Here is a 14,258-nt window from a genome sequence, read left to right on the forward strand (position 1 = left end):
AAGTATACAAAATCGTACAAACAGATTATGGTTGTTTACATTTCATGTTTCATAAAGTACCAAATGTTTTTGTAGGGAAAACGTATAGACTGTAGGCCAGAGAACTTTATGGACTCATCCTCTGAAGCTATGATGCTGTAAGAAATACAGTATGAGGTTTAGCAACGTATTGCTGAAATATGCAAGATCTCCCCTGAAACAGACACCGTAAGAGCATATGTTGCTCTAACGCCTGTTTATATTTACTCTGCTCTTTAGTCCAAGGATGTAATGTCAGTAAAGTTCAAATTCAATCTGCTTGACCACAGAAGAGTTTCCAACTGTTAAAGTTAGTTTATAGGATGAATGCAAAAGACTGGGGAAGGTGAGCTAAGCAAAGGGTTTATTTACTATGTGTGTTTTTTGTTTGTTTGTTTGGTTTTTTCCAGGTAATCCACAACACCTTAAAATAAACCAGTAACCAATGAGTTGAATCTTTCTCATAAGGGTCTGGTAGAAGAAATAAAGTTTAATATGTTTGCAAATCCAGAGGAAATTGTCCAAGTGAGTAGTGGTGGCGGTGAAGGTGGCAGTGGGCAGGTATGGGATGCTGAACACGGGGATCTAGTCTCGCTGTGAAGCAGGCAAAGGTGAGTTTTCAAATTGAAATGACGTGAAGAAAACTTCAACTTATGTGTGATCACTGAGCCTGTTATCGCATGGATGAACAAATAAACTAGCGATGAGAAGAAAGGAGACTGGAGTTTAAATGCAGCCCACAGGAAATCAGCCACCGGTGGAAACAATGTGGAACCTGGATCACTGCCAGCCACCAAGCCAAAAATCACACACCCTACAGCAGTATTTCTAGATCATTTTCTTATTTGTATGATAGAGCTTTAACTGGGATTTGTGGGTGGTGCAGGGATCTGTGTGCACATGTAAGACGCTGTCTAAGTAGAACCTATCCAACAACGCCACCCAGTAAAACTGGGACTAAATCTACCTACTGCAAGCCTGTGGTTTGGTGGGACCACTCACAACAGAGCAGCCCAGACAAACTATTTCAAGTATAAAAGTCAATTTTAATACAATGAATGTCTTTTTTTTTTTTAAGTTTCTTCATTCACTTGAGCTCTGGCTGCAGCACACCCCTCACGACCACACATGGAGGCTGGTCAGAGAGGTGCTAGGTCGGTCGAGGGGATCCTTGGCTCCAGCAGGGGCTGTATGGTCTGAAGTATTCTCAAGTCCCCAAGTCCACAAACAGTCTGTTCTGCACAAGTGATAGTCCAGTACACTCACTGCAGGCAGAAAAACAGAAGCTGTCAGTATCTCCACACAAAACAAGCAATACAAATACCAAGGTTACAAGGTAGGCTAAAATACAAATTTCTATTTGATTTCTCCCTGCAAGGTATGTTCTTTGACTCTAACTGCTCAGTGACATAGCATATGTTTGATATATTTGAAAATGTTGATGATAACATAGTTCACCTCATCACCTTGTCTTGTCATTTATTTATATTTAAGGTGAAGTGTCTCTTGTGTTTGAAAAAGCTTAGCTACAACAGCACTTCCTCTATGCTGTGGCAACCCTAGCAAAGAGGCAGAGGCAGTGAAGTGGTTAACAACTGAACATGCTGCAGTCATGTGACAGAGCTCCTCCTTCTCCTCCTCATCATCATCACAACAATCAACATCAGACGTTGCTCAGTCTGTGACACAAGGTGATATGTCGTATTTTATATATATATATAACTTTATACACTATAACTTACAGCCTCTGTTTTCACTTTAGGCAGTGAACTGTGGCGTCATCTGGATAACAAATAGAAGAATGAAAACAAAATACCATTGACGTAAACTGGCACATGATGGAGCACAGTGTTAACAGATGACCCCCTGAAGAAAGGAAAGACAAAAATAAATGTACCCCACCTTGCACAAGCTGGCAATGGCCTTTTTGAGCACCCCTGCATCCTCTGTGCCATGTGACAGTTTTCATAAGGAGGAGAAATACTCTTTAAAAAGGAATCACCTGATTCCTAAAAGTGTTGAAAAAAGTGTATTTTTCCCACATTCACTGCCCCACAACCCAATGGACCATTCACCCTGTTCACCATAAACTTTATTTCCACTTTCCCTTTTAACCATTGTACTGTAAGAACAAATAAAACAATACAGATAACAAAAACAAATACATACTTTTCTTAAATAGATCCCTTAACGTCATGGAGTGTAAATTTGATTTTATTCCGTAAATTACTGATGTCATTGTGGTGGCTTGAACTGTGAAATTCTTTGTCCAGTAGATGGCTTCATAGAGCAAATGAAATATCAAGAAGTTTTGCCCTTGAATGAGTCCATTTGATGAAAAGCTTCAATGCTTTGAGAAGCTTCACCATCATGACACACAGGAACCCAGACACAACCAACAAGGGTAGAACACACACCAAGGGCCCCTCGCTGCCTCTCACCTTCTACTTTTTGGCCTCTTTGTCCTCCAGTGTTATCTGGCCAGCAATCATCTACACCTGCTACTACTAAGCAGCAAAGTTCAACACAGGTGGAGGAAAATGGGTATTGTCTACAAGTTTAAAACCAGTTCCACCCTCATTCAAATGTAAAATCATGGCAAAATGTGTACATGCATAGAAAATGAAAAAAAAAGAAAAAAGAAAATGACCATTCTGAGCAAAACACAACATCCAGCTTTGTCCTTTGACTACAGAGATGTCTACATATTTTAAAAAATATATTTATTTCTTTAGCTACTGGCCATAATGTATTATTCATTGTATTAGCTTTTTCATGAAGATGATGATTCTGAAATTTCTATTCAATTTATAGATGCTTGTATTTTTGCACATTGAATAAGCTGTGCTATCTTTACCTTTGAGAGACTCTTCCTCTCTTTAACACTCAGTTATGTCCCTGACCTGCTGTTAGTTAACCTGCTTAGCTTCTACTTTTTCTACTGACTGCTTCTCTTTAATGCCCCTTACATTTCCAGCCTTTTGTGTCCCTCACCCAGACTTTCTTGAAACATGTTGCTGCCATTTAATTCAAGACTAACATTTTTTCATGAAATAATAAAAATGTAACTTTTAACACATGATTTTATTTTCTACTGTGATTGAAATATTTAATAATAATCACATCACAGCATCCCAACCCTTTGAAATTGGATTACTACAAAAATAGAAATATGTAGATAAAGATATATAAATGGAAGTAAAATTAGAAGAATGCGAGGATAGAAATTAGGGTTATCAAGCTGCTATGTAATTAGGATGGCTTAGTGGATCCTACATGCAACAGTGACTTATCTTTTATTAAGAACTGCAACAAAGCTTTGGTGTAACATACTGTAAAAAATCTGAAAAAAAGTAATGTAATAATCTTTTTACACTTAGATAAGTAAACATACAGTATAGAATTGTTATTGTTATACTATAACATTGATATCCCGTTGCTAATAGAAACATGATTGCCATTAGGGCATGCACCTACTGTATTTCCTCTCAGAGCCAGTCATGTAAACTATAACAGCTATTTTACTACATCAGATTATGTTAAATTACACTTTCTGAGCAAAATAGTTCTTCATTTTTGTAAACAGACTGCAGGAGTCTGGCCTGCACAGCTGGACTGACAGTGAGCAGCCAGACACAAAGCAGACTGTTTAAATGGCTGCACAGCTCAGTAAATGTGTGTGTTTCTTTAAAAAGCTATTTTAGAACTGAAGACACCCTTTCCCAAGTACCGCACACTCAGCATAACAATCGGGTCCATTGAGGTGTCATGTTTACATCACTGACAAGACATGGAGGTGATACACACCTGTAAGTTCTGCATTTGATGTGGGACAGGATGCTGATTGTACATTTCCCTATTGCAGACAAAAGACAAATGTTAGTGAGTGTTCATGTTTTTTTGTTAAATGTGAATTGCATCGTGAGTCTCAGAGCATCAGGAAATAGTCTGCACTCCGCCTCAGGAAGAGAGGCACACAGTCTATTAGCATGCTGGACATTTTCGTGCGCTTGCTGTTGTAAATGTCACCAGTGGAGAGTGACCTGCTGCTAAACATCCCCTTTGCAGACGATTCCACCAGTTGCAGTGTATGTCTGCAGCAGAGCAGTAAATGAAATGGAAATCTCCACAGGTGTAGGCCTTGGTAGGCCCTCCTTATTGTGTTAACTTAATCAGTGTTCCAGTTGAGGTTGAGTGACGTGAACCCTTAGAAACCAAGCGCACATCCAGAGCTGCATTTTGGATGTAGAGGGAAGGGTGACTGATGCTGGTCTGCCTTAAGTCCACAGATATCTGTTTTGCTTTCTATACAGCACATAAAGATGATGAAACTGAGGCAGCCTCTCAGATGACTGTACACAGTGCAAACTGGGAAAAATGCAGGATTACAGATGCTAGTGGAATACAGATCAAACACAGCTTATGTAAGCACATTCTCTGTCTTATCAAACTCTGTTTCAGATATAATGAGGACTTTCATAGTTTATAATCCCTTTAACCCTTGAGGGTCACTTCAATTTACTACACTTTTGGATCAATAGACTTGTTTTTTACTCAATTTCAGTCTTAATAAAAAATACCAAATACATTATTCAAGTTTTTTTTTTTAACCTTTTAGATGCCAATTTCACTACACATCACAATTTCTACGAAAAAAGAAAGAAAAGGTTATTTTCCTTAAAATATGTGTTTTAAAAATACAAAAAAAGAAAGAAAAAAGAGTAAAAGCATTTATTTTGATCTTGAAATAAAATCCATATCCCTCTAACATGTAAGAAAATTAAATGGGAAACTGTGACATCATTTGATCAATTTGGTTTTTAAAAGGGTTCAAATAATTTGAATAAGTAAATGTTTGCTAATGTTTTTCTTTATTATGAGTGATGTTGATTGAGTAATTTAAGCAAAAAAAGGGGGAAATATTACATGAAAAGCTTGTTTTTCTCCTTTAATAATCCGAAAAGATTAAATTAGTCCCTTTTGTCCTTTTGACCTTAAAGAAAAATTTAAATTGGAATTTCACAGTTCTTCAAAAATCAGCACAACCAGAATGGTTGTTAATTAAGTAAGGGAGAAAATTAACTTGAAAGGAAAAAAAGTCCCTTATGACCTAAAAAGCTTAACATATTATTTGCTAAGTTGTCAATGTTTTGAATAAAGTTTCTGTCTAAGATATTTTGGTACTCAGACCAGTCTGTCTGGCACCAACCACGTCACATTCAAAGCCATGTAAATCCCCTTTCTCACCATTCTGTTTCAATTCAAACTTCAGCAAGTCATCTTCACCATGTCTGTGACTAAATGTATTAAGCTGCTGCCATGTTTCCTGCTTCCCTCTCTGTAAGCAATGCAACCGTTGTACCTAAAAAAGTGGCCAGTTGTATATTGAATAAATAAAGTATCGTGGTGTGTACTGCATACATCTGTCGGTTGCACACAGTGCTACGAGTGCAACTGATTTCAAAACACGTGACAGAAGTTTCAATACCTATACCTATATAAGCTATAACCACTTTTTATGAGTGGCGCAGTCATGCTGGACTTTGAGTTTGGGGCTGATTTTCCAAATTAGAAATTTAACTTCACACCCACCCTAACACACACAAACCCTAATGTTTTTAATTCTGCCCCTATAAACATAAGTGCCTTAGCAAAAGTAGAGCCTGACAGCTCTGCACAGCATACAGCCCTGTCACACTAATGCGTTTACTTTCTGCTTGTTTTATAGTGGGATTAGGTAATAAATGACCAGAGTGTCACAGCAGCAGCCATTCACCCAGCGGTCATTGCTTTCTGGTCGAGGGCAGGAGTACGTGTACCCATGGTTATTATTAAGTACTTCGATCTGCAGACCTTAATGTCTCCGTGAGAAAAACATCAGGATGAAGGTTGATATTCACAATCACATTTTACCAAAGGAATGGCCTGACTTGAAGGAGGTAGGCACTGCAAGACACACAGGACTAAAAAGTGTTTTAAAACAGGGAGTCTCAGTGTGAGTACTCATCTTGAGTGCTCAAGTTTTGTTTTTGTTTAGTTGTTTTTCTCTCTCTGAATACATTTGTATCACAAATCTCCATCTGTATCAGGTCTATAGCCGACAAAGCTTAAATTAAATGGCAGAAACATAAAATCTATCCACTTTTCCCACTTGTGTGTGCAAAGAAATTATCAGCTCACTCCATAATCTGCTGTCTGTGGATGGTTAAACTTTAATCAATAGGCACTGGCCTTGGTTAATCTGTTCCAGCTCTTATGTCTTAGTTTGTCGGCTAATAATTTGCTATATTGGGGACCATGGTCTTCTTTCTTTTTTTCTTTCTTTCTTTTTCTTTCTCCACCACAAATCCAAAATTGTGTCATATGCAGGATACTGTATATCACTATCTTTTTAGTATAACTACCAGACATTTCGTAGAAATTCATTGAACTCCAGTTTAACCTAAGAAGAAAAGGAAAGATAGTAAAGGTTTAATCGACATACAGTCCTTGAATAAATATACTGTATGAACTATTTAATTGGGGGGGGGTAATTTATTACAATAAAAGCTGCCTTTAATGCCAGCATTTATTTAAGGTACAGGCTTCAGTAGTATTTGTGAGGGGCGGCGTGGCTCAGTGGGTAGAGTGGGTAGAGTGGGTAGATGGTTGCTGGTGCGATCCTCGGCCTGTTTAGCTCATGTCAAGGTGTCCCTGAGCAAGACACCGAACCCCAAGTTGCTCCAGATAGGTCGTGGTTGAGCGCTTTGCTTGGCAGCTTCTGCCATCAGTGTGTGAATGTGTGTGTGTGAATGTCATGTATAATGTAAAGTGCTTTGGGAGTCATTCCAGGTACAGAAAAGCATTATATAAATACAGACCATTTACCATTTTAGTAATGATTATGATGCTAATCAATGTTTAGTGTATTCGCGTTAAAAAATATTTTAACAGTACTCTTCAAAGTATTTTTTGATCAACTTGATGTTTCCTAACAAGATAATTAACCACAAAAAAAATAATTAAATAAAAATCAAAAGAAGTGCCTGAACCATGAATCGACCACTAAATGTTTTGGTTCAGTGACAGCTTGTATCTATACAGCTCTCCTTATCACACTGTTCCCATTTTCATCAGACCGAGACAACACCTGACACATGACAAGTTACTGCGACGTTGAGGTTGTGGTATATGTTGTTAGGTTTTGGAATAAACATCTACATTCTTCATCAGTTTACTTGTGTACCAGCTGGCAGTTTTGTTGGATGGAGCCTTATTATGGATCTTTTTTTATATAATTTCCACCATAATTCTGAATGCTAGCAAAGTCATTAAGTTGTTAAGTCTTTCCTGAAGAAAGTTTTAAATATTATTTTTTTTTTGTTCTGTGGCTCTGTCTCCTTTCAATTGATGGAGTGAGAAAACACCTGTTTTTTAATGTAGAGGTAATGACTGTCATCTCCACCGGTCCTTTACCTGACATCAGCCAATTATTATTAATGATGGTGAAAATAAGCTTTTTTCCTTTATTCGGTCATCTTTATATTATGTTTCACTGGACATGCATGAAGAAAGAGTATAACTGTAATCCATCTTTCGCATATATGACTGCTTCTCTTTGGCTCACTGCAACCTGATTTTTCTTTTCTTCTTTTTTTTTTTTTTGTTTTTAATGTTTGACTGTTTTTTAAATGTAAATAATTTCCTCATGATTTTTACAGACACAAACATCTATGTTTTGTTACAGAATTCTTTTCTTGTACTTACACTAAGTTTAAAGCATTTTAGATTCTTTTCTGACTCTTTGATGCCTTTCTTTGCTGTATGTTTCCCCCTCTTGCCTTTAAAGTGAGATGGAACTGACTTGGAAACAGCAATATATTTTGCTCCACTCAGAACTGAATTACCGTCTAGGAGTTTTATATCTTTCCCGTTGATTGAACTTACAGCTTTCTTGTTGGATCTCCTGCTGGTGCAACAGCTTCTTAAGCTGTGCAAACAGTCATTTTAACTTTAGACTAATTTGTATATTTAGATTTGAGCAGATTTTTTTTTTTTTTACTCCATATGTCAAGGTATGTCTTTTTACTTTCTACTAGATAAAACAGCTGAATGAATGAACAAAATCATTTGGAAAAAAAAGGCTTGGGCAGCAACAAACTTAGCTTATCAACTTGACATAGAACAGGTTCATTTTACTGAGAAGAGAGAAGCCTTTGAAGACTCGTAGATTCACCCTTAATACTAACAGAGGGGTGTTAAACCCATCTTGCCTTTTGAAAAGCTGAAGCTTCGCAGTGCATCAGGCTATACGCAGTATAGCAGATCTGCATGGATGTGAAATAAGGCTTCACTGGCTGTCTTTCTCACATTGATCATTTGCAACTTCATTTGTATTCAAAGGCTTCCATGACCCCAAGTTGCATTAACTTGTACTTATTTGGGGCGTTTGAGCAGATATAGGATGATGTTTGATGGGATTACAGAATCAATAAATTAAAAAAAACAAAAATATATAATACAATAAATATGATGTTTTGTGATTTTAATGCATGCTATTTCCAAATGACATAATAAATAATTCTGTTTTGCTTACCTTTCAGAGATATGGATACGGTGGGTTTGTTCAGCTTCACCATCACTGTAAAGTAAGTCACAAATTTTATTTCTCTTTTTGTCTCTGGCAAAATACAGATATAGACAGTTCTGAGCTGCGCACGTTGCTGCGTGTACAGCAGGTTCATCCTGGCAGCCCCCCACCCCCCTCCAACCCTGTGAACCTTGTCAGGCTGGTGCTACATGAGAGCAGCTGCAGAACTCAGCACGGTGCCCCTGCACCAGCGAAGTGATTCACTTTAAACAGAATCGTAGCACAGTCGAACGCTGTGAGATCTGGCTGATGTATAGTGAAACCTTTAGCACCAGAGATTGACTGAGCTTGGGAGGATGAAGTTAAATGTAAAAAAAAAAGTGATGCATGCAGTTTTATGCTGCAGCCTGGTGATGAACACTTGCTTAAGTCTTAGTTAGCTTTAGTGTCAGTGTTAAAATAAGATTAAGAGAAGTCTAAAGGATTTTGGAACAGGAATGCAGATTCACCATGGTAAGAGCATTTCCTTTAAGAATAAACTGGTTGCTGCCACCATGTGGTTGTATATTAAAATGTTTTAAATCCCAAAAGTCAGAAAATTCAATAAATATGAACCACACTAAGGTAAACAAGTCTGCCAAAGAAAGCAGATTCTACCCCAAAGACTCAGTGAACCTATGTTGTTTTCAGTGGTGCTGATGTGTTTCAGGGTGAAGCCAAGATGATGAAAGATGGGAAGCTGTTCCGGGTGATACAAGAAAACTGCTGGGATGCAAATGCACGCATCAAGGACATGGATCAACACGGTGTGCACAAACATAGACACATAGGTAACACAAACAGTTTTAACTGTACTAAAATATTAGTGTCTAAACATCATATTTCTGTTTGTAATCTGCAGGTGTCACAGTTCAGGCCCTCTCAACTGTTCCTGTCATGTTCAGCTACTGGGTCAGTTCACATAAGAGTAAATTTAATCCAAACATGGGGGATTTATTGTTGTTTAAACAGTGAAACTAAAAAGTACAATAACAAAGTGGTTAGTAGTAGTATAAAAAAGTATATAAATGATATCTAAGGTTTTATGTATCGGGATGTAATAAAATGTTATCTAGATATTGGAAAGTCTGAAAATTAGGTAACCACAATTTAAATGAACAATAGCATGACATGTTAAACCTTTATTTATAATTTATGTAACAAAAACTGGGATTTGACTGAACCATTGCAACATTATTTTTACTCAGTTAGTCAGGTGCTTTGAGATCATTGTCCTGTTGCATGACCCAGCTATCAGAAAGACTCACATTTGACTCTAGAAGACCTTGGTTTCCAGAAGAGATCGTGGTTGACTTGACAACTGCAAGGTGTCCTGGTCTTCTATTTGCAAAACAAGCCCAAATCATGACCACTCCACCACTGTGCTTGATAGTGTAGAGGTGTTTCTACTGAGTTTGCTGTGTGTGTTTTTACTCAGAACACAAAAGAACACATCATAGCTGAACATTTCCACTTTAATCAGAAACAGTACTGCAAACGTGTGCTGTCATGTACATTATAGATTATATTCTCCTGGTAACCCTTTCACACAAGCCATTGTTGTTCAGTACTTTTCTGATTTTATTGATCGTGTGTGTGATTTTACTGAGATGAATTTTGAAATTGAACATGTTAACTGAGGCCTGTAGAGTTTGATTGTCTTCCTTGACATTGTGTTAACACACACATAAAGCTCCAGACCAGCAAACTGACAAAACATCTACTTTTATACACTCAGAAAAAAATAGTACCTAATTGTACCTCTCAGGGTTAAAAAGGCTTGTGACTGGAGCAGTAACCTCAGATACTGCATTTTTTTTCTAGCACACATTCACATACTAATACACATGTAGAAGCAATGTAGGGTTCAGTTTCAAACCCCAGGGAGACTTCGGAATGTGGTCTGGGAGAACATGGGCTCAAAAACCAACCTTTTTGACAGCAGATTTGTCTCGATAATCCACTTCGAAATGGGATGTTTTTGTTAGGTGACATTAGGTCAGGTGAGATGTCCAGCTCGGAGGACTAGGTTGTAGATCAGTTGTGTAAATCAGGCCTAAATGTACACGTAACCTTTTTTTTATTTCCTCAGGACTGCATTATACTAACATTAATTGAAATCTTTTTTTTAGTGTGTAAGGGAAGCTTGTTAAGTATTTCTTTTTTTCTTTCTTTTGTTTCCCCAACACAGTCTATTTCCTAATATTGTACCCTAAATTTTAGAAAGAACGGTACATATATGCACCATTTACTATTTTGGAGCATAAATGTACCTTCCAGGCCCTCAAGTAGGTACACCTAGTTACCTTGAGGTCCAGTTGTGGGTACATACGACCAGATTGTACCCTTGGGGACAGAAATGTTCAAATACTGTACCCCTTTTCTGACTGTGTAGAAGTGCTCACTTTAGATAATCAATTAATCATTGTCCTGATACATAAAACCTCAAAAATGAAAGAGAGTTCACTTTTTTCACATACCTGTACTTAGAAGCAAAGCCGCTTGTATGTATTTTTTAATAAAGGTGTGTCATTACTGTTTAACGGTCCTTATACACACTTTCATGCCATTTTGTAATTACAGGCCAAACCTCATGACACTCTGGATCTCTGTGTCCTTTTAAATGACGATTTGGCGCATACAGTGCACAGCCACCCGAAGAGGTTTGTAGGCCTGGGCACGCTGCCCATGCAGGCCCCTGACTTGGCTGTGCTGGAGATGAGACGCTGTGTGAAGGAGCTGGGCTTCCCTGGCGTGCAGATTGGGTCGCACATCAACAACTGGGACCTCAATGCCCCAGAACTCTATCCCTTCTATGCTGTGAGACATTCCAAAATGTCAAGACACAATCACATATTAATACAAGGATCCTGGTGGTTGTGGCTTCATCAGTTAAATTTAATTCATGACATCACTTTGTGTCTAAAGCTATTTTTTCACATTTAGTGAAAAATAGTGATCATGCAGTCTGTGTTTCACATGCAGGAGGCAGAGGAGCTGGGATGCTCTATATTTGTCCACCCATGGGACATGCAGACAGATGGGAGGATGGCTAAGTATTGGCTACCCTGGCTGGTGGGTGAGCAAACTGGAGCAGGAATAGAAGACATTAATTATCTGTGCAAAACAAGCCAAGCTGTCAGCAAAATCACAACAGTATTTCTAATAATTACAGATGAAACTACTCTAATGAAATCATTGTATTTAAAAACATTTCTATTCATTTTTATGAGTATGAGTATTTTAGCTCTTAAGTTGGAATTGATGAAATGTGATAATGGCTGAGGTTGCCATTGGTTGTGCCTCTAAGTATACAAACTAATCTACAGTATGCTCTTATGACTGACGAACAGCGTAACTAGAAACATAAAGAGTTTTTTGTGTGCCTTTTCAATCTTAAAGGGATGCCATCAGAGACAACCATGGCCATTTGCTCGATGATGTTTGGGGGTATCTTCGAGAGATTTCCTAAATTGAAGGTCTGCTTTGCTCATGGAGGTATAAAAGAAATTATATTTTACCTGGAAAATCTCTGTGTTGCAGCAGAATAACAAAAACATGCTTAATTTAAGATAAAAACCAGCTTTGGTATCTTCATCTGGTTTCAGGTGGCTCTTTCCCATTCACTGTTGGCAGAATTGAACATGGACACAAAGTCCGCCCTGACTTGTGTGCTGTTGACAATAAGATCAGTCCAAGGAAATACCTTGGTTCTTTCTATACGGACTCATTAGTTCACGATCCCATCGCACTGAAGCTGCTCATTGATGTCATTGGAAAAGTAAGCTCATATTCATAATCGCATCACCACACAAGTCATGTTTTATCATGGTTGGAGAGAGTGATATTGAATGTGGAATGTGTGAGGGTGAAAATAACATTTTAGAAGATATTTATATGAAATCGCTTTCATCTTGAGTATGAGACAACAGCTATGTACTCTGGTTGGTTCAAGTTGGGGACTACTATTCTGCTGTGTGGAAAGACTGACATTTCAGAGTGGAACGGCTTCAGTTTCACCATTTTGACAGAATATACAGTACTGTTGATGTGGCCAGCACTGCTTTCAGTAGCTCTCATGTATTCTTCTAGAATAAAGTGATGCTGGGAACGGATTACCCCTTCCCACTTGGTGAGCTGCAGCCTGGATCACTCATAGAGTCAGTGGTTGAGTTTGATGACACTCTTAAGGTAATTACATTTTCCTCTGTTTTATCCACTCAAGTGATGCAGTTTTACGTTGTGAATTGATTCTACCTCACACCACATATGTCTTATATAAGTTGTGTTCTTTTGTGCTTTGCAGGATAAATTGCTTGCTGGAAATGCACTGGAATTTTTGGGACTGAAACGAGAGCAGTTTGTGTAATATATTGTACAACAACTACTTTAACTGCCATTAATTAAATGAAAAGCCTTTATTGATATTTTCATATGTCCGTAATTTGAATTAATTTTGGATTACCATTTAGAGTAGACCTAATTAATTCCATTCATGTTGGTGTCTAAAAGTCATTATTTGACTCATTTTATACATGCAGTACTCTTGTTGAATATAAAAACAAGTCTCAAGAGGGAAAAATTTAGGCAGATATTGTTTTTGTGCAATAATGGTATTTGATCGCATCTAATCATAGATGATAAGATTACAAATTATAGCAATATAGTAAATAAATTTCATTTAGCCCTGTCTCTGTTGGGGTTCAAACGCCAATCATTGACCATATGCTTTGTTATTAAAGGGGCCCTGTTATGCTGTTTAGACTTTACTGAGTTTTCTACAGTGTTAAAGTGTTGAATACTTATCAGACAAGTGATTGACGGCAATTTTTTTTATCACAGAAACACACGTTTGAGTTTTCCAATGTCGCTGAAAACAATAGGTTTCAGAGAGTTTTTCTCTACTTCGATATTTTCAGTTATTGGTTGTCTTCTCCAGATTGTACACATTCACAAAAAGAAGAGCACACCCACCTTCACTGCTCACTGTAAGGTGGAAGACATCGTTTTCAGTGTCACAAGAAATACTCAGCTGTAAGGGAAAGCTACATTTGTTCAAATTACCAAAGGAAACAACAGCTAGACAACAATAGTTGGACTTTGTTTTTGGGAGCCAGCCACAGTGTTGTGCCGACATTTGTATTTGTGACCGGCACTATACCGAAGACTGCTGGATGAATAAAGGCCGGTCAAATGAGAGATTTCCGACCAGGCTTTAGCAGAAAGGAGGGTCTGTTCCTACAATCAAGGACCGGGTTTCCGATCCTGAGCCACAAGTTGTAAGTAAAACTGAGTAAGTTGTCTGTTTTGTTCTGATGGTTTGTCAGCAATGGTCAAACTAAAAGAATTAACCCACACTTACTTCATCTTATCGTTACCAGCAGGTAACACACATGTAATGATTACCAGAAAGTTAGCAATCAACACTGTCGATGGAAATGCTACAAATGTAATAACCAGGGGGGAAAAAAAACACCCAGCTGTTTAACCACGTGAAACAATAGATGTATATGGAGTGGTTAGACATACAGCTAACAGTGTAACAATGCATAAAGGTGTTAGCAAATGACATTACCTTATCTATTTCTTGGCAGCAGATGTTTTCTACCTCTGTTGGCATTGTGGTACATTG

At 37.8% G+C, this 14,258-nt stretch overlaps 1 protein-coding gene across 1 annotated transcript; it reads left to right on the forward strand.

Annotated features, from left to right (window-relative positions):
- Nucleotides 1-5,832: 5,832 nt before the first annotated feature.
- On the forward strand, nucleotides 5,833-13,486 carry acmsd (aminocarboxymuconate semialdehyde decarboxylase). Its single transcript, XM_042001845.1, has 10 exons — nucleotides 5,833-5,957; nucleotides 8,601-8,645; nucleotides 9,297-9,393; nucleotides 9,489-9,538; nucleotides 11,210-11,446; nucleotides 11,612-11,705; nucleotides 12,029-12,124; nucleotides 12,235-12,407; nucleotides 12,719-12,817; nucleotides 12,933-13,486. Exons 1-10 carry the CDS (start codon nucleotides 5,901-5,903, stop codon nucleotides 12,993-12,995), a joined length of 1,011 nt encoding a protein of 336 aa, XP_041857779.1. The 5' UTR covers nucleotides 5,833-5,900; the 3' UTR covers nucleotides 12,996-13,486.
- Nucleotides 13,487-14,258: the final 772 nt, after the last annotated feature.

The sequence above is a fragment of the Melanotaenia boesemani genome, chromosome 12, assembly GCF_017639745.1.
Source record: "Melanotaenia boesemani isolate fMelBoe1 chromosome 12, fMelBoe1.pri, whole genome shotgun sequence".
Taxonomy (NCBI): domain Eukaryota; kingdom Metazoa; phylum Chordata; class Actinopteri; order Atheriniformes; family Melanotaeniidae; genus Melanotaenia; species Melanotaenia boesemani.